This window comes from Mobula birostris, chromosome 7, assembly GCF_030028105.1.
Source record: "Mobula birostris isolate sMobBir1 chromosome 7, sMobBir1.hap1, whole genome shotgun sequence".
In the NCBI taxonomy this organism is placed as follows: Eukaryota; Metazoa; Chordata; class Chondrichthyes; order Myliobatiformes; family Myliobatidae; genus Mobula; species Mobula birostris.
Genome location: NC_092376.1, coordinates 6,331,815 through 6,358,056, shown reverse-complemented (window position 1 = coordinate 6,358,056; position 26,242 = coordinate 6,331,815). Strand labels below are relative to the sequence as shown.

Here is a 26,242-nt window from a genome sequence, read left to right as displayed (position 1 = left end):
ATTATAGCAGTGGCTCGGGTTCAGATCCCAACCTTGGGCGCTGCTAGTGTGTGGAGTTTGCACGCTTTCTCTGTGACCGCCCAGCCTTCTCCTCAGTGCTCCAGTTTCCTCCCACATCCCATGGGTTGCCACGGTAACATAGTGGTTAGAAGTTGATCGCTTCGTGACCGGTCGGGGCATCAAAGGATATGGCGAGAAGGCAGGTGTATGGGGTTGAGTGGGATCTGGGATCAGCCATGATGGAATGGCGGAGCAGACTCGATGGGCTGAATGGCCTAATTCTGCTCCTATGTCTTATGGACATAATTACAGCTTGGGGTGCTGGAGTTCAGAGTTCAGCTCCGGTGTCCTCTGTAAGTACGTTTCTTCCCGTGTGCGCGTGGGTTCCCTTGGGATGCTCCAGTTTCCTCCCACAAGTCCAAGGACATACCAGTTAGCAGGTTAATGGGTCATTGTAAATTGTCCCGTGGTTAGGGTAGGGTTAAATCGGGGTGGTGTTGGGTGGCATGGCTCAGTGGGTTGGAAGGGCCTATTCTGTGCTGAATCTCTATCTCAGAAAATACCGATGTGATGTGGAGTCAGTGGGTTAATTGGCCGCTATTAATTCCCCTCTAGAGTGTGTGTGAGGGGTAGAATCTTGGAGGGGGGGTGCTGATAGGAATGTGGGAAGGAATAAAATGGGGTCAGTGTAAATGGGTGGGTGATATCACAGTTTCAGTGGGCCAAAGGGCCTATGGGAAGCAGTTGACTGCAACAAGAAAGAAGCATGGGGGAGATTTTGATCTTGGGGTTATTGTAGATCTGACATATTAATTTAGATATGTGCTTACGGGCTTTTGCATCTTCTGCCCGATGGGAGGGGTGGTGTGGGGGAGAAGCAACGATATCTGAGGTGGTGTGGTCTTTGATTATGTTGAATGCTGCACTGTGGACAGAGTCCACGGAGGGGAGGCTGGTTTCTGTGATGTGCTGAGTTGTGTCCACAGCTGTCTGCGCTTCCCTGCGGTCTTACAATGCTGTAATGCTCCGATGGTGATGGTTAATGGGGATCTGCCGAGTTTCTGTGGCTTTCTGAGGAAGCTGGGACACTGGTGTGCTCTCTTGGCCATATTACCTACGTGGCTGGACCAGAACAAGATGCCAGTGACATTTTATATCCGTGAACTTGAAGTTAACAACCATCTAGATGGGCTGAAGGGCATGTTACTGTACTTTTCTATGTCTCTATGAATCTTTCTCCACCTCAGAGAAGGGCATTTGCACCTCACTGCTTCCTGAGGTCAATGACCAGCTTTTGTTTTGCCGATGCAGAGGGACCAGCTGCTGGCTTCATACCATGCCGTTGGACTTGAATAGATTCAGCGATTTAGCCTCTGTTCCACACTCTCACCACCCTCTGAGTGAAGAAGTCCCCCCTCCCCCAAGGTTCCCCTTAAACATTTCACCTTTCACCCTTGACCCATGACCTCTAGTTGATAGACACCAAATCTCAGTGGAAAAAGCCTGGTTACATTCACCCTATCTATAACCCTCATAATTTTGTATACCTCTATCAAATCTCCTCACAATCTCCTACACTCTGGGGAATAAAATCCTAACCTATGTAACTCTTGGTTCGGCTAGCGACTTAACCTAGAGGAAGACAGCCCTCGACCCACCCAAACATGCTGCGTGATGTGTCCCCTGTTACAAATCAGAACCACGAAATGACAAACAGTATGCAATACGCAATTAAACGATTGAGCTTTATAATTCTTAATTTGACTATGTGGTTAGTAAAAGAAAAAAGAAAAGGGCCCATTCTCATGAAACACTCTAATGTGCAATGTTGGAGCTCACTGATAGGGCTGTTTATCCATCATCGACCTCCTCCGAGCATCGCTGACCTTCGCACCCTTGCTCCAATTCCACCCCATCCAGCAGTCTACCAACTCTCTCCATTCGCGTCTTCTCTCCTCATCTCTCCCCAGCAAAAAAAGACCGTGAAATCCCTGCTCCCAGACCCACAAGAAAGAACAACATCCCTCTCATTGGATTGGTTCAGCCTCCTTCTACTACCCATTGTTTTCCCGCCTATCACCTCCCTGCTTCCCCTCCCCCACCCCTTTGTCTTTCAAATTACTGGTTTTTCAACTGAACCTACCAGCCTTCTCTTTCCAACCCTCCCCCACCTTCTTTATAGGGCCTCTGCCCCTTCCCTCTTCAGTCCTGACGAAGGATTCCGGCTGGAAACATCGACTCATCGTATCCAGTGATGCTGCCTGACTTGCTGAGTTTCTCCAGCATGTTGTGAGTGTTCCTCATTCTTACTAATATATTTCCTGTCAGGAGGTGACCAGAACTACTCTCAAGGTTCAAAATTTGACCTCACCAATGTTTCATACAACTTCAACGTAACATCACCAGTCCTGTACTCAACACTGTGATTTATGAAGGCCAAGGTGCCACAAGCTTTCTTTACAACTCTAGCTACCTGTGATGCCACTTTCAAGGAATTTTGGAGCAGTATTCTCAGATATTTTTGTAGCACCACACACCTCAGAGCTGAACTGCTCATTGTATAAGTCCAACTCTGGCAACATCTGTATATCTGTTGAGTGAGAGTCTCCATATGCAGCAGAGTGGAGAGAACTCGAGGTATCTGGTTTACTATAAATTGCCTGTTCTACCCCAGACCACGATGACGGTTTTAACGATACCTGCCAGTTGGCGTCAACGGCTCAGCAACTGAAGAATGAGACCTGTGAGACGGGCAGTATTCAAAGTGACCACTACATGTTGTCCCTCCTGATGGTCGGACAGCTGTTGTTGGGCATTGGTGGAGTCCCCATCCAGCCCTTCGGGATATCGTACGTGGATGACTATGCCAGCAACAGGAATTCTCCACTGTATCTTGGTAAGTCGAAGGAGGATCTATATCACCTCTCCACAGAGCAACGTCACACAGACACAGGCCATTTGGCCCAACCACAGTGCCCACCCGATTTCCTGCATTTGGCCTGTATCCACCCCTCCTTCCATGTTTCCGAGAGCTTCTTAAACGATGCTATTGTCTCTGCCTCAAACACTTCCTCTGGCAGCTCATTCCATGTACTCACCACCCCCTGTGTGAAAATATTGTCCCTCAGGTCCCTTTTAAATCTTTCCCCTCTCACTCTAAACTTAAGTTCCCCAGGTTTTGGACTCCCCTACCCCGGGGACGAGACTGCCACCGTCCACTTTATCTATGCCTCTCATAGTTTTAAGCATAAGGTCATCTCTCATTGGCTCTTCCTCAATGTCAACAAGGCAAAGGAGATGGTTGTTGACTTCAGGAGAAAACACACCACTCACACCCCTCATTACATTGACAGCAAAGCAGTGGAAACTGCGAGCGGTTTCAAACTCCTGGGAGAGCACATCTCACACGACCTCTTATGGTCCCAGGACATATTCTGCATAATCAGGAAAGCTTACCAACGCTGCTGCTTTTCTGAAGGGGTCAAAAAGAGATCCATCACTGCATGGTACGGAAACACCTCTGCGATGGACAACAGGCTCGACAACGGGCAGTCAAACTGCCCAATTCATCACTGGCACCAGACTACCCGCCATCAAGGACATACATACAGAAAGGTGCCAGAAAAGGGCCAGTAACATCATGAAGGATCCCACCCACCCTGCTCATGGACTGTTTGTCCCACTCCCATCAGGGAGGAGGCTACGTAGCACCCACATCAAGATTACAGACCAACTTCTCCACCCACTAACCCACCGCTCCACACCCCCACCACCACTGCTTTATCATTTCCTGTCAGAGTCACCTTATGTACTGACACTCCTGTACCTAGCATCACTTACTGGGTATACAATCAATCAGTGTGTGTAAGCTATCTTATGTATTTGTATTTACTGTGTTTTTAAAAGTTATTATGTTCTTTATTTTATTGTGTTTTTTTTGTGCTATATCGGATCCAGAGTAACAATTATTTTGTTCTCCTTTACACTTGTGTACAGGAAATGACATTAAACAATCTTGAATCTTGAATTCCCCTACTCCAAGGTATAAAGGCAAAGCCAGGCTAATCTTTCCACCCTCTGGCTAAAGAAATTCTTCCTCATCTCTTTTCTAAATGACCATCCCTCTATTTTGAGGCTGTGCCCTCTAGTCCTAGGCTCCTCCACTATAGGAAACAACCTCTCCACATCCACTCATCTAGACCTTTCAACATTCGCTAGGTTTCATTCTTCTAAACTTCAGTGAGTACAAGCCCAGAGCTATCAATCATCCCTCATATGTTAATCCTTTCATTCCTGGGATCTCTCTCATGAACCTCCTCTGGACCCTCTCCAATACCAGCACATCCTTTCTTAGATAGGGACCCAAAACTGCTTACAATACTCTCCAGTGCCTTATAAAGCCTCAGCATTACATCTTTGTTTTTATGTTTCAGTCCTCTGGAAATGCGAACATTGCATTTACCTTGTTTGAAGGAGGCTCCTTTGGGCAGTGTGTGTCTTCACTCTGAATCTTCTTCCATTCACAGGGATTTTGTTTGCCGTGACTGTTCTGGGCCCTGCCTTTGGGTTTGTGTTGGGTGCATCTGTTCTCCGCATCTTCATTGACATTGACAAGATATCAGCAGGTGAGTGTTTCCGCCAAGCACTTTCACCTGTAACTAATGGGGTGAACTCAGGCTGGCTCAGTCCCAACTGAGCCCACCCTGGCTCCGATTCAATGATAAAGGCGGATGCCTTGCCAGCACAGCCACTTGACGAGGTTGTGTTGACATCTCAAATCTGCATTCCTGCCATTCTCAAGAATTCATCGCTCTGTCCGCCATGACAGGCAGGATTTCCGGTGGTCAGCATTTCAACTCCACTGTCCATTCCCGTTCCGGCATGTTGGTCCATTGCCGCCTCTGCTGCCACGATGAGGCCACTCTCCGGTTGAAGGAGCAACACCTCATGTTCCGTCTGGAGTAGTTTCCAACCTGACGGCATGAACATTGATTTCTCTAACTTCCGGTGATTTCTCCCTCCCCAGTCATTCTCTTTTTCCCCATTCTCCATTCTCGTTCCCCTCTCACCCTTTCTCTTCTCCTCACCTGCTCAACAGCTCCTTCTGGCTCTCCTCCCATGGAGTTTCCCTTCTTCCCATGGTCCATTCGTCTCTCCTATCAGATTCCTCCTTTTTCAGCTCTTTTCCCCTTCCGCCTATCACCTTTTGGGCTCTTATTTCATCCTTTCCCCGCCACCCACCCATCTTCCCCCTCACCTGGTCTCACCTATCTCAAACACAAGATATTCTGCAAATGCGGGCATCCAGAGCAATGCACACAAAATGCTGGAGGAACTCAGCAGGCCAGGCTCTGACTTCATGCCCTGATGAAGGGTCTCAGCTCGAAACGTTGATGGTTTATTCACTTCAGGAGCTGTTGCCTGATCAGTTGGGTTCCTCCAGCATTTTGTGTGTGTTATTTGCCAATTTGTATTCCTACCTGGCCACCTTCTTATTCTGGCTTCTTCACCCTTCCTGGCGGTCGATGCTGCCTGAGCCTGACTAGCTGAGTTGGTGTGTTGAGCGAACACTGGAGAGAAGCTTGGACAGGAGTGGCCAGCTCCCAACCCAGCACGATTCCAATGTGCCCAGTGTAGTCCCCTGCTCTCTCTCCCGCGAGGCTGCGACAAGCCGCTGCGTCCAAGATGACCTCATGGCTGAGGCTCTGAGTCAGAGGTTCCCAACCTTTTTTATGCCATGGACACTGACCACTAACTGAGGGGTCCATGGACCACATGTTGGGAACTCCTGTGCCCAGGGGACAGTTTAAAGGAGATGTATGGAGCAATTTTTGTTTACATGGAGAGGGGTGGATGCCTGGAGCAGGATTCCATGAGTAGTTCAAAGTAAATTTATTATCAAAGTCATATATGTCACCATATACAACCCGGAGATTCATTTTCTTGCAGGCATTCACGGTAAATATGAAGAGGCACAATAGAATCAATGAAGGACCACACCCAACACAGGACACTCAATGACCAATGTACATAAGACAACACACTGTGAAGATACAAAAAGAGAGAAAAAAAGAGAAATAATAATAATGATCAGTCATTACAGATAGGACAATCTATAATATCCGTTCAGATATAATAATACAGGATAAACAAGCAAGAACAACTTATTTAATAGATTTATCCATTCCAAACACACACAACTTACAGAAATCAGTAAGTGAAAGACACGAGAAATATGCTGAATTAAAAGAGGAAATCGAAAGACTTTGGAACATGAACAGGGTATACATTGTCCCAATAGTAATATCTACAACTGGTGTCATCCCAAAGGACTACACAATAGCATTAAACAACTAGTGCTACACAGTAATATCTATGTTAATGTTGAGAAAGCCACAATACCAAACACCACTAGAATAGTCCGAAAGTTCCTAGCAATTGACAAATAAGTGTACTTGGCTATGCCCATACCTCAGGTTTTACCAGCTTGAACTGAGAAAAATAAAAAAATAATAAAAATAAATAAACAATAAATATCAAGAACATGAGATGAAGTGTCATTGAAAGTGAGCCCATGGGTTGTGGGAACATTTCAGTGATGGGGCAAGTAAAGCTGGGTAAAGTTATCACCTTTGTTCAGGAGCTTGATGGCTGAGGGGTAATAACTGTTCCTGAACTGGCTCCTGTACTTTTCTTCCTGATGGCAGCAAGAAGAGAACATGGTCTCAGGCACAGAAGGTGAAAGCCAATACAATTGTGCTATTTATAAGGCTTTTACATAATCACATGAATATGAAGGGGAAGTATGGATAGAGACCATGTACAGTCCAAAGAGATTGAGTTTAATTTGGCCTGTTCCTGTGTTGTACTGTTCTCCATTCTATATTCTTATTTTGTGCTTTCTCTCTGTTACAGAGGACATGGTTCCGAAGTTTGGAGACCCTCACTGGTTGGGGGCCTGGTGGATAGGCTTCCTCATGGCAGCCAGCTGTGTCCTCATCTTCTCCCTTCCTTACTTCTTCTTCCCAAGGGAGATGCCCAAGGAGGTAGGTCTGTTGGCTGAGGTGTCTGTCCAAGGGAAGCGCCAGAAATCAAGGAGAGACCGTGTCCAATCTATGGCCCAATGCAGTCATTTACATAGGACGTGGAACATACAACACAGAACCTAGAACAGCATAGGCCCTTCTGCGCATTATGATCTACCCCAAGATCAATCTAACCCTTCCCTCGCACAAAGCCCTCCATTTTTCTATCATCCATTTGTCGGTCTTAAGAATTTCTTAAATCTCCCTAATGTATCTGCTTCTACCATCACACCTGGCAGAGCGTCCACGCACCTACCATTCTCAGTGTGGATGAAAAAACTACCTCTGACATCTCTTCTATACATTGGCGAGACCCGACGCAGACTGGGAGACCGTTTCGCTGAGCACCTACGCTGTATCCGCCAGAGAAAGCAGGATCTCCCAGTGGCCACACGTTTTAATTCCACGTCCCATTCCCATTCTGATATGTCTATCCATGGCCTCCTCTACTGTCAAGATGAAGCCACACTCAGGTTGGAGGAACAACACCTTATATTCCGTCTGGGTAGCCTCCAACCTGATGGCATGAACATTGACTTCTCTCACTTCCGTTAATGCCGCTGCCCCCCTTACCCCATCCCTTATTAATTAATTAATTAATTAATTAATTATTCCTTTTTCTCTCTCTGTCCCTCCCACAATAACTCCTTGCCTGCTCTCCATCTTCCTCTGGTGCTCCCCGCCCCCTTTCTTTCTCCCTAGGCCTCCCGTCCCATGATCCTCTCCCTTCTCCAGCCTCGTATCCCTTTTGCCAATCAACTTTCCAGCTCTTGGCTCCATCCCTCCCCTCCTGTCTTCTCCTATCATTTTGGATCTCCCCCTCCCTCTCCCACTTTCAAATCTCTTACTACCTTTTCTTTCAGTTAGTCCTGATGAAGGGTCTCGGCCCAAAACGTCGACTGTACTTCTTCCTGCAGATGCTGCCTGGCCTGCTGCGTTCCACCAGCATTTTGTGTATGCTGTCTGACATCTCCCCTATACTTTCCTCCAATCATCTCAAAATCATGTAACACCCACAAAATGCCGGAGGACCTCTTCAGGTTGGGCAGCATCTATTTAAAGAATAAACAGTCAACGTTTTGGGCTACGACTCTTCATCAAGACTGAGAAGGAAGGTGGAAGACGCCAGAATATAAAGGTGGGGGAGGGGAAGGAGGCCAGCTGGAAGGTGGTAGGTGAAGCCAGGTGGGCGGGAAAGGTCAAGGGCTGGAGAAAGGAGAAGGGCACCCGGGGGGGGGGGGGCGGGGGGGAGAATAGGCAGGTGAGAAGAAGTAAAAGGTCAGAGTGCGGAATCGGGGTTGGGGGGTGAATTTGTTCACTGGAAGGAGAAATTGACATTCAGGCTATTAAGTTGGAGAGTACCCAGATGGACTATAAGGTTTTGATTCTCTACCCTGAAGGTAGCTTCATCTTGGTACAAGAGGAAGCCATAGATCGACACTTCAGAATGGCAATGGGAATTAAAATGTTTGGCGACTGGGAAGTCCCGCCTGTGGCGGGTGGTGCGGAGGTGCTCGATGAAGTGGTCCCCCAATTTATGCAATACCAATTAGCCATTTCAGGCCTCGGGGAAAAAGTCTCTGGCTGTCTACTCGATCTACGCCTCTCATCATCTTGTACTCTATCAAGTCATCACTCATCTTCCTTCATCCAAAGAGAAAAGCCCTAGCTCGTCAACCTTTCCTCATGAGACATGCTCTCTAATCCAGGCAGCATCCTGGTACATCTCCTCTGCACCCTCTCTAAAACTTCCACATCCTTCCTATAATGATGCAACCAGATCTATTTTATTTCTATGTACTACTGTGAATACCTGTAAGAAAATGAACCTCAAGGTTGATGTATATGTGCTTTGATAGTAAACTTACTTTGAACTGATCTTTAATTACCTCCATTTGCAATGTGTTTCCCGCAATATAACCACTGGAAAACTATCCACAGCAAATCAAAATCAAAATTATTGCAGGTGCTGGAAATCTGATAAGACGACAGAATATTATATGATGCAGTCGGCCTGGCAGCATCTGTGGAGAGAGAAACAGTTAACATTTCAGATACAACCGAACTGGAGGGAAAAGCCAAGTATGTTAGTCCAGGTCTAGAGAAGGTGATTGGAATGATGGGGACATCCCTGAAGGGGTGGGTGGGGGGGGAGTCACCTCATTTGGTGTTTAATGATGGTGGTTCCTTAAGGTTGTCATAGCTGGGGTGGTAATGGAAATTAGTTCCCACTACCTATTAAATGTAGTGGTGTGTGTCTCTAACAGTCTCTGACTACCAAGTCCAGCTCCTGGCTTCCACACGTGGCTTAGTTACTAAGCCTGGTGGAACCATTTCTACTGACAGGAGAAGGGGCAAAGGTGGGTTACTGACACCCTAATTCAGTCGCTATGGGCAGATGCAGCTAATAAAGCTGTGGTTGGCAGCTTATCTAGGAGAAGGAAAACTCTGATCTCAAACCTCTGCTACCTTGCGGCTAAACCCACTCATGAGCAAGGTCTGGAAGTAAAGCCCAAGGGAAGATTCCGGAGCTGGAGTGCCTAAGGCAGTCCTACATCGAGTTCAATGCTGCCTGGCAACTCCTGTGACGCTGCTGGTACCAAACTGTATCGTAAGGGTGCCTTGATTAATAATGGGATCAAAAGTTATGGGGGAGGGGACAAGAAAATGGTTTTCAGAGGGATAAAACATCAGCCATGATGGATTTGCAGAGCAGACTCAATGGGCTGAATGGCCTAATTCTGCTTCTACCCTTTTGGTCTTGTGCTGACCAAGACACCCATTGAAGCTCTGATTCAGGATTGGATTTATCATCACTGACTTGGATGGTGTGAATTTTTTTGTTTTTAGCAATGACAGTACAGTGCAAAGACATTAAATTTCTATAAATCTCAAAATTAAGTTGATAGTGCAGGAAAAAGGAATAAAGAGGTATAAATGTTGGTTGTTTATTCCTCTCCATAAATGCTAAGTTCCTCCAGCATTTTGTGTCTGTTTCATCTGCAGAGTCTCTTGTGTTTATGATACGTGTTTATGTTTATGGGTTCATTGTCTGTTTAGAAATCTAATGGCCGAGGGGAAGAAGCTGTTCCTAAAACAATGAGTTTCTATCTTAAGGCTCCTGTACCCCCTCGCTGATGGTGGTAATGACAAGAGGGCATGTGTGTACCAAGATTTGGGTCCTTCATGACAAATGCCGCCTTCTTGCTCGTCACTTTCTGAATACGTGATCGATGGTGGGGTGTGATGTGCCTGCAGTGGAGTGGGCTGAGTTGACATCCCTCTGCGGTCTCTTGCAATGCTGTGCTGATCCCGCTTGGCCACATTGAGCCCATATCCCCACTTCCCAGAGACGCGTGGGTTGGTGGACGAGCAGACACTGGTGCAAAGTGGGTGTGCTAGTGGCCGAGAGGTTGCAAGAAAAGGAAGAGGGGGTGTGATTGCTCCGAGAGCTGGCATACACTCGATGGGCTGGGTGGCCACTCTCTTCGACACATTGAAATATGAAACGTGCGCATGCGCTGGTCGTGCATGCAGCCTGTTACAGCCGTTCCGGCCAGTATTCTTACTTTTTTCTCCTTACTTTTTTAACTTACGTTATTTTTTTTCTCTCGGTAACACGTTGAAGCTGCACCCTCTCTAACATGCTGGTGGAGAGAGTTTTATTTGGGTTTTTAGCGCTGGAAACAGTTACATTCCGACACGTCTCATTAGCGGGGCAGAAGCATGGTTGCATTGTTTATTCCAGGGACCAGCTGACTGAGCTTATGCCGGCTGGTTTGGCGAGCAGAGTGGCGGACTCCCCTGCTGAAATCTGGAGGAAAACACACAGAGGATGCAGAGGGGGATCACAAAGTTGAGGAAAGAGGACCGGGTCGAGACAACAGAGACTTATGGAGAAGAGGAGTTCACTGGGTAATAAAATGGACAAGTTGACAGCGCTAGCCAGGCGTCAGAGAACACTTGGGGAGTGCAGTGTTATGTGTTTTACTGAAACGTGGCTGCACGAGGACATACCCGACCAAAACTTTTCCATTGACGGCTTCCAGACCGTTCCGGCTGACCGGAAGTGCACTGAGAGCGATAAGCGTAAAGGAGTTGGGGGCTTGCTGTTCTGGTTAACAATGGATGGTGCAATCCGGGTCATATTATGATCGAGGAACGTGTTTGTAGACCGGATATTGAACTTTTTGCTGTTGGACTCCGGCCATATTCCACCGAGATACAACACTGGGCGTCACGGGAGGTTGTTCCTGCCTGTGGCCATCGAACTTTACAGCTCCTCCCGTGGAGGGTCAGACACCCTGAGCCAATAGACTGGTCCTGGACTTATTTCCATCTGGCATAGTTTGCATTTTGTTGTTTGATTGTTTGTGGTTTTTGTATTGTTATATTTACGCTCTATTCCTGGTTGGTGCGGCTGTAATGAAACCAAATTTCCCTCGGGATCAATAAAGTATATCTATCCATCTATCTACCTATCTATGAACAAAGCAAAAATGCAGAATTGGAAATTCCCTTGTTTATAGCAAGCCCTCTCTATCAGCTGCAAAGCTTTTAAAATCAGTCAATTAGTGTGGGAATATTGTGTGGAATTTCTTGTTGTATTCCATTCTTTCTGAACCCGCTGTTTCAAGATTCAAAATTGTTTAATGTCATTGTTTAGTGTAAAGGGGTGTCAAGTAATTGTTACTCCGGATCTCGTGCAGCAGTGTATGGGGCAGCACAGCAGCGTGGTGGTTAGCAGAAAGCCTTACAGTACCAGTGAAGGCTTCAGTTCCCGCCACTGCTTCAAGGAGTTTGTACGTTCTCCCCGTGACTATGTGGGTTTCCTCATGGTGGTCCAATTTCCTCCCACATTCTCAAGATGTACCGTTTAGTCACCTTGATTATCATTATTAATTGTCCAGTGATTAGGCTAGGATTAAATCGGGGGGTTGCTGGGCGGTGTGGCTCGAAGGGCCGGAAGAGTCTGTTCCGCTCTGTATCTCAATCAATACATCCAATGCAACACAAAGAAAACACAGCAAGGAGCACAATAGATACAAATATATAAGATAGCTTCTATACACTGATTGATTGTATGTCCATAAAGTGACATTAGGCCCAGAAGTGTCTGCACGCAAGGTGACTCTGACAGGAAATGATAAAGTAGTGGTGGTTGGGGGTGTGGAGGGGTGGGTTAGTGGGTGGAGGTGTTGCTGGCCTCACTGCTTGGGGAAAGTAACTGTTTTTGAGTCTAGTGGTCCTGACGTGGAAGCTATGTAACCTCCTCTCCAATAGGAGTGGGACAAACAGCCCAGGAGCAGCAACACACACAAAAAATGCTGGTGAACGCAGCAGGCCAGGCAGCATCTATAGGAAGAGGTATGGTCGACGTTTCGGGCGAGACCCTTCATCAGGAGCAGAGTGGGTGGGATCCTTCACCACGTTAATGGCCCTAGTCTGGCTCCTTTCTGTGTTTATGTCCTTGATGGCGGGTAGGCTGGTGGTGGTGATGGGTTGGGCAGTTTTGGCTACCTGTTACCAGAATTGTCACACGTACAGTGGAAAGCGTGACTTGCAGACTGTTCATACAGATCAGATGGTTTCCCAGTGCATTGAGGTAGAACAATAACAGAATGCGGAATACAGTGTAGCGGTTACAGGGAAGGTACAATAAGGTGCAGGCAGCACCCGTGGAGGAGGAGGAAAGGTTAAATAAGGTACATCTAGACTGAGGGTGTAGAGGGGTGGTTTGCGATACAAAGAGGTAAGAGAGGCGAGACAGTTGGATCCAGCTGAGGGAAGATGATGTCATTAAAGCTGCATTTGGAATATTGTAAACACAAGAGATCTTACAGTTGCTGGAAATCCAAATCAACACACAGAAAATAGAATCGTCATTTTGGCCGAGATCCTTAATCAGGACTTCAGTAGCATAACATGGAATGAAGTGTAACGGTTACAGAGAACAGTGGTGCAAGTAAACAATATAGTACCAGGTCATAACGAGGTAGACTGTGAGTCGATATGGCATAAATCTGGGCAAACCTAATTCAATTCTCACTGATTCTTTTTCCTCAGGGCTCCAGGGATCACCAAAGTGACGCCAACATGGAAAAAAAATTGGAGGAGACTAAAGCCAAGCAGAAAGGTGCAATGGAGAATATGTCATTGTTGCAGTTTATCAAAAGTAAGTGTTCCTGATACCCAGGCGGCAAACAGTTGCAGACTCATCTCACTCACCACCCTCTTCACCATCGAGACCTTCAAGAGCAACTGCCTCAGGAAGGCAACGAACGTGATTAAGGACCCTCATCATCTGGGACATGCCCTCTTCTCATTACTACCATTGAGGAGGAAGTACAGGAACCTGATGATGCAGCACTAGCTTCCACCCTCTCCCTTCAGATTTCTCAACAGTCCATGAACGCCAATATTTATTTACTTACATAATTTATAGTAATTTTATGTCTTTATATTGTAAGGTCACCATGGTAGAGTAGCAGTTAGCACAATGGCTGTACAGCACTAGTGATCACCGAACAAGATTTGATCCCAGCCACTACCTGCAAGGAGTTCGTGCGTTCTCCCGGTGACCGCGTGGGTTTCGTAAGGAGTCCGTGCGCTCTCCCTGTGACCGCGTGGCTTTCGTAAGGAGTTCGTGCGTTCTTCCTGTGACCGCGTGGGTTTCGAAAGGCGTCTGTGCGTTCTCCCTGTGACCGCGTGGGTTTCGTAAGGAGTCCGTGCGTTCTCCCTGTGACCGCGTGGGTTTCGTAAGGAGTCCGTGCGTTCTCCCTGTGACCGCGTGGGTTTCGTAAGGAGTCCGTGCGTTCTCCCTGTGACCGCGTGGGTTTCGTAAGGAGTCCGTGCGTTCTCCCTGTGACCGCGTGGGTTTCGTAAGGAGTCCGTGCGTTCTCCCTGTGACCGCGTGGGTTTCGTAAGGAGTCCGTGCGTTCTCCCTGTGACCGCGTGGGTTTCGTAAGGAGTTCGTGCGTTCTCCCTGTGACCGCGTGGGTTTCGTAAGGAGTCTGTGCGTTCTCCCTGTGACCGCGTGGGTTTTGTAAGGAGTCTGTGCGTTCTCCCTGTGACCGCGTGGGTTTCGTAAGGAGTTCGTGCGTTCTCCCTGTGACCGCGTGGGTTTCGTAAGGAGTTCGTGCGTTCTCCCTGTGACCGCGTGGGTTTCGTAAGGAGTCTGTGCGTTCTCCCTGTGACCGCGTGTGTTTCGTAAGGAGTCTGTGCGTTCTCCTTGTGACCGCGTGTGTTTCGTAACGAGTCTGTGTGCGTTCTCCTTGTGACCGCGTGGGTTTCGTAAGGAGTCTGTGCGTTCTCCCTGTGACCGCGTGGGTTTCGTAAGGAGTCTGTGTGTTCTCCCTGTGACCGCGTGGGTTTCGTAAGGAGTCCGTGCGTTCTCCCTGTGACCGCGTGGGTTTCGTAAGGAGTCTGTGCGTTCTCCCTGTGACCGCGTGGGTTTCGTAAGGAGTCTGTGCGTTCTCCCTGTGACCGCGTGGGTTTCGTAAGGAGTCTGTGCGTTCTTCCTGTGACCGCGTGGGTTTCGTAAGGAGTTTGTGCGTTCTCCCTGTGACCGCGTGGGTTTCGTAAGGAGTCTGTGCGTTCTTCCTGTGACCGCGTGGGTTTCGTAAGGAGTTCGTGCGTTCTCCCTGTGACCGCGTGGGTTTCGTAAGGAGTCTGTGCGTTCTCCTTGTGACCGCGTGGGTTTCGTAAGGAGTCTGTGCGTTCTCCTTGTGACCGCGTGGGTTTCGTAAGGAGTCTGTGTGTTCTCCCTGTGACCGCGTGGGTTTCGTAAGGAGTCTGTGTGTTCTCCCTGTGACCGCGTGGGTTTCGTAAGGAGTCTGTGCGTTCTTCCTGTGACCGCGTGGGTTTCGTAAGGAGTTCGTGCGTTCTCCCTGTGACCGCTTGGGTTTCGTAAGGAGTTCGTGCGTTCTCCCTGTGACCGCGTGGGTTTCGTAAGGAGTTCGTGCGTTCTCCCTGTGACCCTGTGGGTTTCCCCTCGGTGCTCTGGTTTTCCTTCCACAGACCGAAGACGTACTGATTAAGGTGAATAAGTTCTAAGCATGTTACGTTGGCGCCGGAAACGTGGCGGTACTTACGGGCTGCGCTCAGCAGAATCTTCGTTGTCTTGACTGGATGCAAACATCACATCTCACTGTATGATCCAGATGTACATGTGACAAATAAAGCTTTATCTTTTGGTGCAAAACAAATTTCACATCACATAGGACCGTGAATTTAACTCTGATTCAGCCCTGTTGGATTTAGGATGGAAGGCATTGCCATATCTCTGTGTGGCTTTTTGAAAGTGACAACAAACTAGTTTTCCCATCTCTCTGACAGAAGAGGCTACCACCTGTTGTCCAGTCCTGGATTCCCCCTGAGTTGAGGAGCCAGTTAAGAGATGGATACATTAGGAGCCTTTTTGATAAACACATGGATAGGAGTGGTTTAGAGTGAGATGGGCCAAGCACAGGGAAGTGTGACTAGCATCACAGGCACTGTACCCAGCATGGGCCTGTTGGGCCGAAGGGCCTGTTTCTATGCTGTATTATTCTAGAGTTAGGCAGAATAAAAACAGGCCCTTCGGCCCAACTCATTGATGCTGACTACGGTGTCCATTAACTAGAACCAGTTTCCGACATTTGGCCCATAACCTTCCAAGCCTTTCTGACCCGTTGCTGTCCATTAGGACATCCTTGGGTCTGCTGTTTCAGAAATGACGATCTTCATAAATCTGAGTATTGAGTTCTGTGCTGAAGTTGTACAAGACATTTGTTTGTAAGGCCATATTCGGAGTATTCTGTGCAGTCCTGGTCACGTACCTACAGGAAAGATATCATTAAGTTTGAAAGAGCACAGAGGAAATTGACAAGGATGTTGCTGGGACTTGACGACCTGCTTATTAAGGAAAGGTTGAATAGGTTTGGACTTTATCCCCTGGAGAATGAGGGGTGATTTGATAGAGGCATACAAAATTATGAGGGGTATAAAAAGTGCAAACGGACTTCTGCCACGGAGGATGGCTGAAATTAGAACTAGGGGTCATGGGTTAAGTTAAGAGTGAAAGGTGAAATGTTTAAGGGGAACCCGAGGGGAAACTTTTCACTCAGAGGGTGGTAAGAGTGCAAGACGAGCTGATGGTGCAAACAATAGATGCAGAAATTTAAGAGAAATTTGGGTAAGTGCGTAAATGGGAATGGTGTGGAGGGCTGTAGAATCAATAAGACTAGGCAGAGTAGCAGGTTGGCATGGAATAGATGGGCCGAAGTGCCCTATACCTCTATACAAACTAAACCGAATGTCCTGCCAAGAAGTACATCATAGAATGAGGTAGGTTTCCTGAGGCTGAAACCCAATGGGAATCTCTTGACAGAAACTAAAGGAAATCTGATAATGGTTTTGCATCAGCCTGAAGCCTGAGGGGTGTTATTGTGAAACTACGCTGGCTTACTACTGCTTCACTGAAAAGCCTTCCAGACATGTCCATTCTTGCTGAGTGAGATGGTTGACTAACGTGGACTCAGCAGATGTTTCCGTAGGTTCATGCAGCAATCTCAGAATTAACACACGCAAGTGCAGGCTTCTGGGTCCTGGACATCAGAATCAGATATGTTATTGCCCAGTTTTGTTGTTTTATGGCAGCAGTTCAGTGCAAAGGTACAGAAGCACAAAGAGAGAGTTCATGTTCCAGATTGTTTAATGTCTTTTCCAGTACACAAGTGAATGAAATAATTGTTATTCTGGATCTGATGCAGCACAAACAAAACCCAATAAGATAAAGAACACAATAAAGTTAGTTTATGCGCAGAGATTGTACGTCCATAAAGTGACGCTGGGCACAGGAGTGTCTGTAGGCAAGGTGACTCTGACAGGAAATGGGGGTGTGGTTGGGGGTGTGGAGGGGTGGATTAGTGGGTGGAGCCTTACTGCTTGGGGAAAATAACTGTTGTTCAGTCTGTGTGCGGATGCTATGTAGCCCCCTCCCTGATGGGAGCGGGACAAACGGTCCATGAGCAGGGTGGGCAGGATCCTTCATGATGTTACTGGCCCTTTTCTGTATATACGTACTTGATGGTGGGTAGGCTGGAGCTGGTAATATGTTGAAGAAGGACAGTGCAAAGACCGTAAAGACATTAAATTACTAAAGTAAGCAAATAGTTTGAAAAAAGGGATAACATACTAATGTTTGTGTTCATGGACCATTCGGAAATCTGATGGCAGAGGGGAAGAAGCCATTCCTGAATGGTTAAATGTGTGTCTTCAGGCTCCTGTACATCCTCCCTGATGTTAGCAATGGGAAGAGAGGATGTCTCAGGTGGTAAAGGTCCTTAGTGATGATGCCGCCTTCTTAAGGCACCAGTTCTCAAAGATGTTCTCGATGGTGGGCACCTGAGGGGGGGTTACAAAGACAGGGAGGGGTGTAGGGGCTGGAGGGGTTACAGAGACAGGGAGGGGTGTAGGGGCTGGAGGGGTTTATAGAGATAGGGAGGGGTGCAGAGACTGGAGGGGTTACAGAGACAGGGAGGGGTGTCGGGGCCACAGGGGTTTACAGAGATAGGGAGGGGTGCAGAGACTGGAGGGGTTACAGAGACAGGGAGGGGTGTCGGGGCCACAGGGGTTTACAGAGATAGGGAGGGGTGCAGAGACTGGAGAGGTTACAGAGACAGGGAGGGGTGCAGAGACTGGAGGGGTTACAGAGACAGGGAGGGGTGTAGGGACTGGAGGGGTTACAGAGACAGGGAGGGGTGTAGGGGTCGCAGTGGGTGACAGAGACCAGGCAGCATGTTGATAATATGGTGCATATCTGTAGTCCAGCTGAGAGACTGGGAGTGAATCCTTGCTTTGATCAGTCAGTGCCTTGTCATTATCTTCATAAAATCAAGCTACCACACATGGACCATTCAGTCTGGAATGAAAACACCTTCACAGGCAAACAAACAACTGTAGATGTTCATACCTTTCAGTAGCCAGTGTGCAAAATATCCCTTCACATGAGAGCACAGAAAGCGTGACATTTCTGAGCCTCTTTCACAAGTACATAGAAATGAGAAGCAAGGTCAAAGTTTAAAGTTCAAGCTTATTATCTAAGCACGTACAGTATCTGTGGCCACTTTTTCAGATGACCGCCTGGTCTTCTGCTGCTGTAGCCCATCCACTTGAAGGTTCGACGTGTGCATTCAGAGATGCTCTTCTGCACATCCGTGTTGTAATATGTGGTTATTTGAGTTACTGTCGCCTTCCTGTCAACTTGAACCAGTCTGGACATCTTCCTCTGACCTCTCTATTCATCTTTTGCCTGCAGAACTACCATTCACTGGATGTTTTTTTTTGTTGCTTTTTGCACCATTCTCTGTAAACTCTAGCGACTGTTGTACGTGAAAATTCCAGGAAATCAGTAGTTTCTGAGATACTCCAAACCACCTGTCTGACACTAACAATCATGCCATGGTCAAAGTCACTTTAGATCACGTTTCTTCCCCATTCTGATGTTTGGTCTGAACAACAACTGAACCTCTTGACCATGTCTGCATGCTTTTATGCATTGAGTTGCTGCCACGTGATTGGCTGATTAGATGTTTGCATTAACGAGCAGGTGTACAGGTGTACCTAATAGAGTGGCCACTGAGTGTGTGTCGCCATATACTATTCTGAGATTCACTTTCTTGCAGGCATTTACAGAAATATAACAGAATCAATGAAAAGCTGTACATAAAGACTGACAATCAACCAATGTGCAAAAGAAGACAAAACAAGCAAAAAAAACGTGTTACAAAGTTATTATAGGGAAAGGTTGAATAGGTTGGGAATGTACTCCCTGGAGCGTTGGAAGATGAGGGGAGATTTGATAGTGGTATGCAAAATTATGAGGGGTATATATAGGATAAATGCAAGTAGGCCTTTTCCACTGAGGTTGGGTGTGAAAAGAGCTAAAGGTCATAGGTTAAGGAGACTCTGAGGGGAACTTCTTCACTCAGAGGGTGGTGAGAGGGTGGAACGAGCTGTCAGTGGAAATGGTGGGTACAGGTTTGATTTGAGAAGTTTGGACAGGTACATGGTTGGGACGGGTATGGGGGGGAGGTCTATGGTCCAGGTGTGGGTCAATGGAACTTGGCAAAATAACAGTTCAGCATAGACTAGATGGGCCGAATGGCCTGTTTCTGCGCTTGCAGCATTCTGTGACTAAAAACGAATGAGTCTCTAGGTTATGGGATCAGTCCAGAGTTGAGGTGAGTGAAGTTATCCACACATTTTCAGCATGATTGAAGAGTAACAGCTTTTTGTGTACAGTATCCAGTAGTGTAGGACCTAAAGCTGCTGTACCTTCTTCCCAGAAGAGAGCATGGTCTGGATGCTGAGGGTCTTTGATGATGGGTACCGTTCAGTTGTGGCAGTGCTCCTTGTAGATGTGCTCATAACTGGAAGCCATCTGTCCTCAAACTTGCAGCACTCTTCAATAGGATTATGGTTAATCTTTGCCTGGTCTCTCCACTCTCTGGCCTTTTCCTCATTAACTTGCTATAGATTGAAGACCTCTCACACCAGAAGCATAAATTAATCAGCTGTGATCGATGGACCGAATGGCCTAATTTTGGTTCCTGACTGGTTGCATCATGGCCTAGTATGGAAGCACCAATGCCCAAGAATGGAGAAGTCTGCAAAAAGTAGTTGTTACAGTGCAGTCCATCACAGGCAAAGACCTCCCAACCATTAAGCACATCTACATGAAATCAGCATTCATCATTGAGGACCCTCACCACCCAGACACACTCTCTTCTGCCCTCACCGCCCAGACACGCTCTCCCCGCACCACCCGGACATGCTCTCCCCTCACCCTCACCGCCCAGACACGCTCTCCCCTCGCCCTCACCACCAGACACGCTCTCCCCTGCCCCTCACCACCCAGACACCTTCACCCTTACCACCTAGACGGGAGGCAGACAATCTCTGAAGAGTTTTGATAATGGCTGGGGTGTCCCATCTTGTAAAGACACTGCCCAGAAGAAGACAATGTCAAACCACTTCTGCGGAAAAATTTGCCAATATCAATCACAGTCACGGAAAGACCACGATCGCCCATGTTGTACAACACAGCACATAACGAACAAAGTTTGACTTTGTCATTAGGGACAACTATCACAAGAGAAACATAAAAGAAACGTTACTGATTCAAAATTATGCAGGAGGTGTAAAGACTTCTGTCGGGGTTAGCTGAAAACAAACCAGAGCCACTGAGAATGAGAGTTATCACTGTGTGACGTGCTTCCAAATACTGAGTTCCAAGGCAAAAGAAATATCTTAGGTCCTTTAGTACAAAACTAGCAAAGACTATCTTATAGCGATTTTAAAAAAACTAACAAAACTAAATTAACGATGAAGCAAAATAAGAGTAGTTAGTGTTCAAATTAACCTAAATAAGCGAAGATCGTAAATAAACAATATAAGCAAAATTAAGCGATCAACAAAAAGTATAATTTCTGGCTCACGCTCTGTCACTGACTAAGATAAGGTGAGAATGCGTAACTATACACATTTGCTTCTACCATGCCCCGTCCATGTTCAAAGTTCAAAGTGCGTTCATTATCAAAGTATGCATACATCATACAACCCTGAGATTCTTCTCGTAGCAGACAGCCACAAGACGAAGATACCCAAAACAAGCCATTAAAAATGAGATCATCAAACACCCAGTGTGCAGAAGAAACAAAACCGCACACAGTAACACTGGCAACCAACATTCTGAACTGAAGGGCACAAAGAGTTTGTCCACAGGCACTTAGTTCAGCACTGAGCTGAGGAGACGATGTGGAGCAGCGAGCTGTACTGGCCCATCCATCGCCTTGGGCCCTGACACCCTGACCTTCCCCATCGATACACTCTGGGGCCTGGACCCCACTGCCTCGATTCGGCCTGTACTTGACTTTCCCAATCCAGCCCTGCGCCTAAGTTGCCATCCAAATATTGGGTTCAGTCGCTTCAATATGCTCTAGGGCCTGGACCCCACTGCCTTGATTCAGCCTGTACCTAACTTTTCAAATTCAGCCTGATGCTGTCAATCGAACCTCTCCAGTCTTCCTCACTCTAAGCGACGGACCCGCTGCCTCGCCTTGGTCCTGTCACATTGAATTGCCTTCAAGTCCAAAGGAAAGTTACAGACTCTTGCTTGTGATGATTGTTTGCCAGAGAGTGATTAACACAGTATTGACTTGTATTTAGACAAATTACCCACAATAAACACGCAACACAAAATATAATACAGGCAGACAGAAAATAGATACGTGGCACCTACAACCACAATGTTAAATGCACAAATGGGGGTCAATGCGGCAAAGCTGGTTGAACTTACAACCTGATCAGCCGCGGTTTTGTTGAACGACAGTGTGGACTTGAGGGGCCGAGTTGCCCCCTATATACGTTGGTAACTTGCGTTCTTCCCTCTGGCAGGCTTCCCCCGTATCCTGGTGCGGACTCTGAGGAGCCAGGTTTACCTGATGGTGGTCTTGGCCCAGGTGTGTCTGTCGGCCCTGATGTCTGGCCTCAGTGTCTTCATCTCCAAGTTCCTGGAGCAGCAGTTCTCCATGACGGCCTCGTTTGCAAACCTCTTGATCGGTGAGCGCCTTTGGGGAGCGGAACTGGAGTTAGTTTATTGTTCTCACGTTCCGAGATGCAGTCAAAAGCTTGTCTTAGAGGTGGGGCCCTCCGCTGGTTGGGATCGACCATGGACGCTGCTTCCTAGCTGTACCGTCCATTGACAGGCAAAACCAGGGCAGTACAATGTGGAGAGCAAGCTGCTGTCCATGTGCAAGCTCCCCCTCTCCACACAGTTGATGAATCCAAAGGAATGACAGAGACTGTTAGAGTTTGGCACCAGCATTGTTGGAGTTGACAATTGACGTGGAACTTAGTGTAGGACTGATTTTTTCCCTTGTGGTTTACTCCCAAAGCCTTTCTCATGAGTGGGTGTAGCCACAAGGCTTGAGATCAGAGTTTTCCTTCTCCTAGATGAGCTGCCAGCCACGGCTGACGAGCCCCGTCTGCTCGAAGCGACTGGCTTTATTTGGTTCATTATTGCCGCATGTAATGAGTCACAGTGAAAAGCTTGTATTGCGTACTGGAACATAGTACAACACAGTACAGGCCCTTCGGCCCACAATGCTGTGCTGACCTTTTAACCTGCTCTAAGATCAGTCTCACCCTTCCCTCCCACATAGCCCTCCATTTTTCTATCATCCATGTGTCTAAGAGTCTTTTAAATGTCCCTAATGTATCTGCCTCTACCTCCCCCCGCCCAGGAAGGGCAGTCCATACACCCACCACTCTCTGTGTAAAAATATCTCACCTCCGACATCCCCCTATACATCCCTCCATCCAACATAAAATGATGTCCCATGATATTAGCAATAATATCCTGTTGTTGATACGATCAATTTCAGTCGTGATTGAATGGCAGAGCAGACACGACATACCAAATGGCCTAATTCTGACCCCAGAAGAAGGGTCTCAGCCTGAAACACCCACTGTTTATTCATCTCCATAGATGCTGCCTGACCTGCTGAGTTCTTCCAGTAGTTTGTGTGTGTTGCTCTGGATTTCCAGCAACTGTAGAATCTCTTATGTGTACGTAGTGGGTTTTTTTGTGTACCATCCAGACAGATCATTTCATACATAATTACATCAGGCTGGTACACAGGGAAAACAGGAATGCGGAATAGTGTTACAGTTGCAGAGAAAGTAATTGGTAACTAATTGTTTATTTTGTGTTGGGCATATGGCTAAGTGGTTAAGGCGTTCGTCTACAAACGTTTATAGTTCTCTAAAGGTCGCTAGTTCGAGCCTCAGCTGTGGCAGCGTGTTTGTGCCTTTGAGCAAGGCACTTAACCACACATCGCTCTAGTCTGTGCGAGGCGTGGCGCCCCACACAGACTTCCAATCTGCGCCTCGTAAGGCACGAAAATGCCCGACGCAGGCCTCTCATGGTCTGAGTCGACGTTCCCTCCCCTCCCCTCCGTCCCTCCCTTATTTTGTCACATGTACCAAATAAAGAGCTTGTCCTGCGTACTGATCAAATCGTTACACAGAGCATTGAGGTAGAACAAGGTAAAACAATAACAGAATGGAGAATGAAGTGTAACGGTTACTGAGAAAGTGCAGTGCAGGTAGACAATAAGGTGCAAGATCATAACGAGGTAGATTGTTAGGACAAGAGTCCAGCTATCATATGAAAGAATTATTTAATAGTCTTCTAACAGCAGGGTGGACGCTGTCAGGTAGACAATAAGGTGCAAAGCCCATAACGAGGTCAATTGAGAAATTACGAGAGGTCCATTCAAGAGTTTTACAACAGTGGGGCAGAAGCTGGCCTTGAGCCGGGTGGAATGTGCTTTTGGGCTCTGTATCTTTTGCCTGATGGAAGAGGGGAAATGAGACTATGTGCTGTGGAGGAGTGTTTGACGGCTGTCGATCTGTTCTGTCTGAAGGAAGCGTTCATGCCCCTGGGGCTGTGCTGGGCATCCTCGTGGGGGGGATGATCATGAGAAGGCTCAGCATCACTCTCCGAGGCTCGGCTGTAATGTGTTGCCTGGCCATCTTCCTGTCCATCTGTACTGCTGCTCCACTCCTCATCCTCGGATGTGCCACACAGACGGTCGCAGGAGTCAACTACCCTCTGAATAGGTACGGCAAAAATTGGTAAATTCAATTTATTGTCAGAGAACGTACACAGTATACAACCTGAAATTCTTAGTCTTCACACACATGTACCAAGGAAACTTTCAAGGTCTCTACAACTCATACCCTCTTCTCGCTACTATCGGGCAGTGGGCAATAATTGTTAGTCTCCCCAATGTGACACAGATCCCTAAAGGTCTTGGGACTTGGGATTCCCTAAAGGTTAACTTACAGTTAGAGTCAGTGGTAAGGAAGGCAAATGCAATTTTAGCATTCATCTCAAGAGGATTAGAATGTAATGCTGAGGCTTTAAAAAGCATTGGTCAGACTGCACGAAATGTGGTGAGCAGTTTTGGTCCCTTATCTAAGAAAGGATATGCTTTCATTGAAGAAGGTCCAGAGAAGGTTCAAGAGAATGAGCACAAGAATGAAAGGGTTAACATATGAGGAACTTGTGACAGATCTGGGCCTGTACTCACTGGATTTTAAAAGAATGAGGGGGTGGGGATCTCACTGAAACCTATTGAATATTGAAAAGCCAAGATAAGGTGGATGTGGAGAGGATGTTTCCTATAGTTGGGGAGTCTAGGACCAAAGGGCACAGCCTCAGAAAAGAGGGTCATCCATCTAGAATGGGGATGAGGAGGAATTTCTTTAGCCAAAGGGAGGTGAATCTGTGGAATTCATTGCGCCAGATGGCTGTGGAGGTCAAATCATTGGGTATATTTAAAGTTGAAGTTGATAGGTTCTTGATTAGTAAGGACATCAAAGATTATGGGGAGAAGGCAGGAGAATGGGACTGAGTGGGATAATAAATCAGCCGTGATGAAACGGTGGAGCAGACTCAATGGGCCAAATAGACTAATTCTGCTCTTATGTGTGATGGAGGTAATTAACACAAATAGCACTGAGTAAACCAAGAGACATAGTAGTACTGACCTTACACTGTGTCATTTGGTGATTAAGAGAGGGAAATAATTATTATCCACTTAAAAACCTTTCCTCTCTAATTTCCAGCACATTGGACATTAGGATGAGCTGTAATCAGGGATGTTCTTGCCGGGATCAAGTCTACAACCCCGTCTGTGCTGGCAATGACATTGAGTTCATCTCTCCGTGTCATGCTGGTTGTCAGAACGTTGTGCTGGACGGTCAAAGAAGTGTTTCGGTGAGCATGGACTCATGGGTCTGAATTGCGATGATCTGGTGCAGCAAGCGGTTTGGAAGGTTGTACCCACAGATAAACTGGACACATCAAATCTGCTGCAATGTATACAGAAATCGTGCATTGAGAGAGTTCTGGTTAGGCTGCATCTAGTGTAATGCTTCGAGTTCTGGTCACCCCACTGTAGGAAGGATGTAGAGGCCTTGGAGAGGATGCAGAAGAGGTTCACCATGACACTGCCTGCATTAGAGGGTGTGAGCGTTAAGGAGTGGTTGGACAAACTTGGGTTGTTTTCTCTGGAATGGGTGAGGCTGAGGGGAGACCCGATAGATGATGAGAGGTACGGATAGAGGAGACCGACAGAACTTTTCCTGGGTCAAAGTATCTAATACTAATGGGCATGCAATTAAGGTGAGAGAGAGTAAGTTCAAATGAGGTGTGCAGGGTAAAAATTTTTATACTATCAGAGGTGGTGGTGGAGGCAGATACCATAGGAAGCTGTCTGAACTTGCAGAGATTGGAGGGATATGGACATTAATTAGAGTAACGCACATTAGAGAAATGAGAGTGGATATAGGACCACTAGAAAATGAGGCAGGAGGAATAATAACGGGGGACAAGGAGATGGCTGATGAACTAAATGAGTATTTTGCATCAGTCTTCACTTGAAGACACGAGCAGTATGCCTGATGTTGTAGTGTGTGAAGGAAGAGAAGTGGGTGCAGTTACTATTACAAGGGAGAAGGTGCTCAAAAAGCTGAAAGACCTAAAGGTACCTAAGTCACCTGGACCAGATGAACTGCACCCTAGGGTTCTGAAAGAGGTAGCGTTAGAGATTGTGGTGGCATTAGAAATGATCTTTCAGAAATCATTGGACTCTGGCATGGTGCCAGAGGACTGGAAAATTGCAAATGTTACTCCACTCTTTAAGAAAGGAGGAAAGCAACAGAAAGGAAATTATAGACCAGTTGGCCTAACCTCAGAGGTTGGGAAGATGTTGGAATCAATTGTTAAGGATGAAGTGATGGAGTACTTGGTGACACAGGACAAGATAGTACAAAGTCAACATGGTTCCCTTCAGGGAAAGTCCTGTCTGACAAACCTGTTGGAATTCTTTGATGATATTACAAGTAGGATAGATAAAGGGAATGCAGAGGAAGTTCTTTGGACTTTCAGAGGGCCTTTGACAAGGTGCCACACATGAGGCTGCTTACCAAGTTAAGAGCCTATGGTATTAAGGATAGTTACTAAGATGGTTAGAGCATTGGCTGATAGGTAGGAGGCAGCGAGTAGGAATAAAAGGATCCTTCTCTGGTTGGGTGCCAGTGAC

At 47.0% G+C, this 26,242-nt stretch overlaps 1 protein-coding gene across 2 annotated transcripts in view; it reads left to right on the top strand.

Annotated features, from left to right (window-relative positions):
• The window catches only part of slco2b1 (solute carrier organic anion transporter family, member 2B1), a 96,463-nt gene that overhangs the window by 51,128 nt on the left and 19,093 nt on the right, over nt 1–26,242 (top strand). For both annotated transcript variants that reach the window (XM_072262545.1, XM_072262546.1), the window contains exons 5-11: nt 2,675–2,896; nt 4,527–4,625; nt 6,916–7,046; nt 13,152–13,260; nt 21,525–21,689; nt 23,558–23,753; nt 24,765–24,915. In XM_072262545.1, coding sequence (XP_072118646.1) covers nt 2,675–2,896; nt 4,527–4,625; nt 6,916–7,046; nt 13,152–13,260; nt 21,525–21,689; nt 23,558–23,753; nt 24,765–24,915 — 1,073 coding nt within the window. The remainder of the gene's footprint in view (nt 1–2,674; nt 2,897–4,526; nt 4,626–6,915; nt 7,047–13,151; nt 13,261–21,524; nt 21,690–23,557; nt 23,754–24,764; nt 24,916–26,242) is intronic.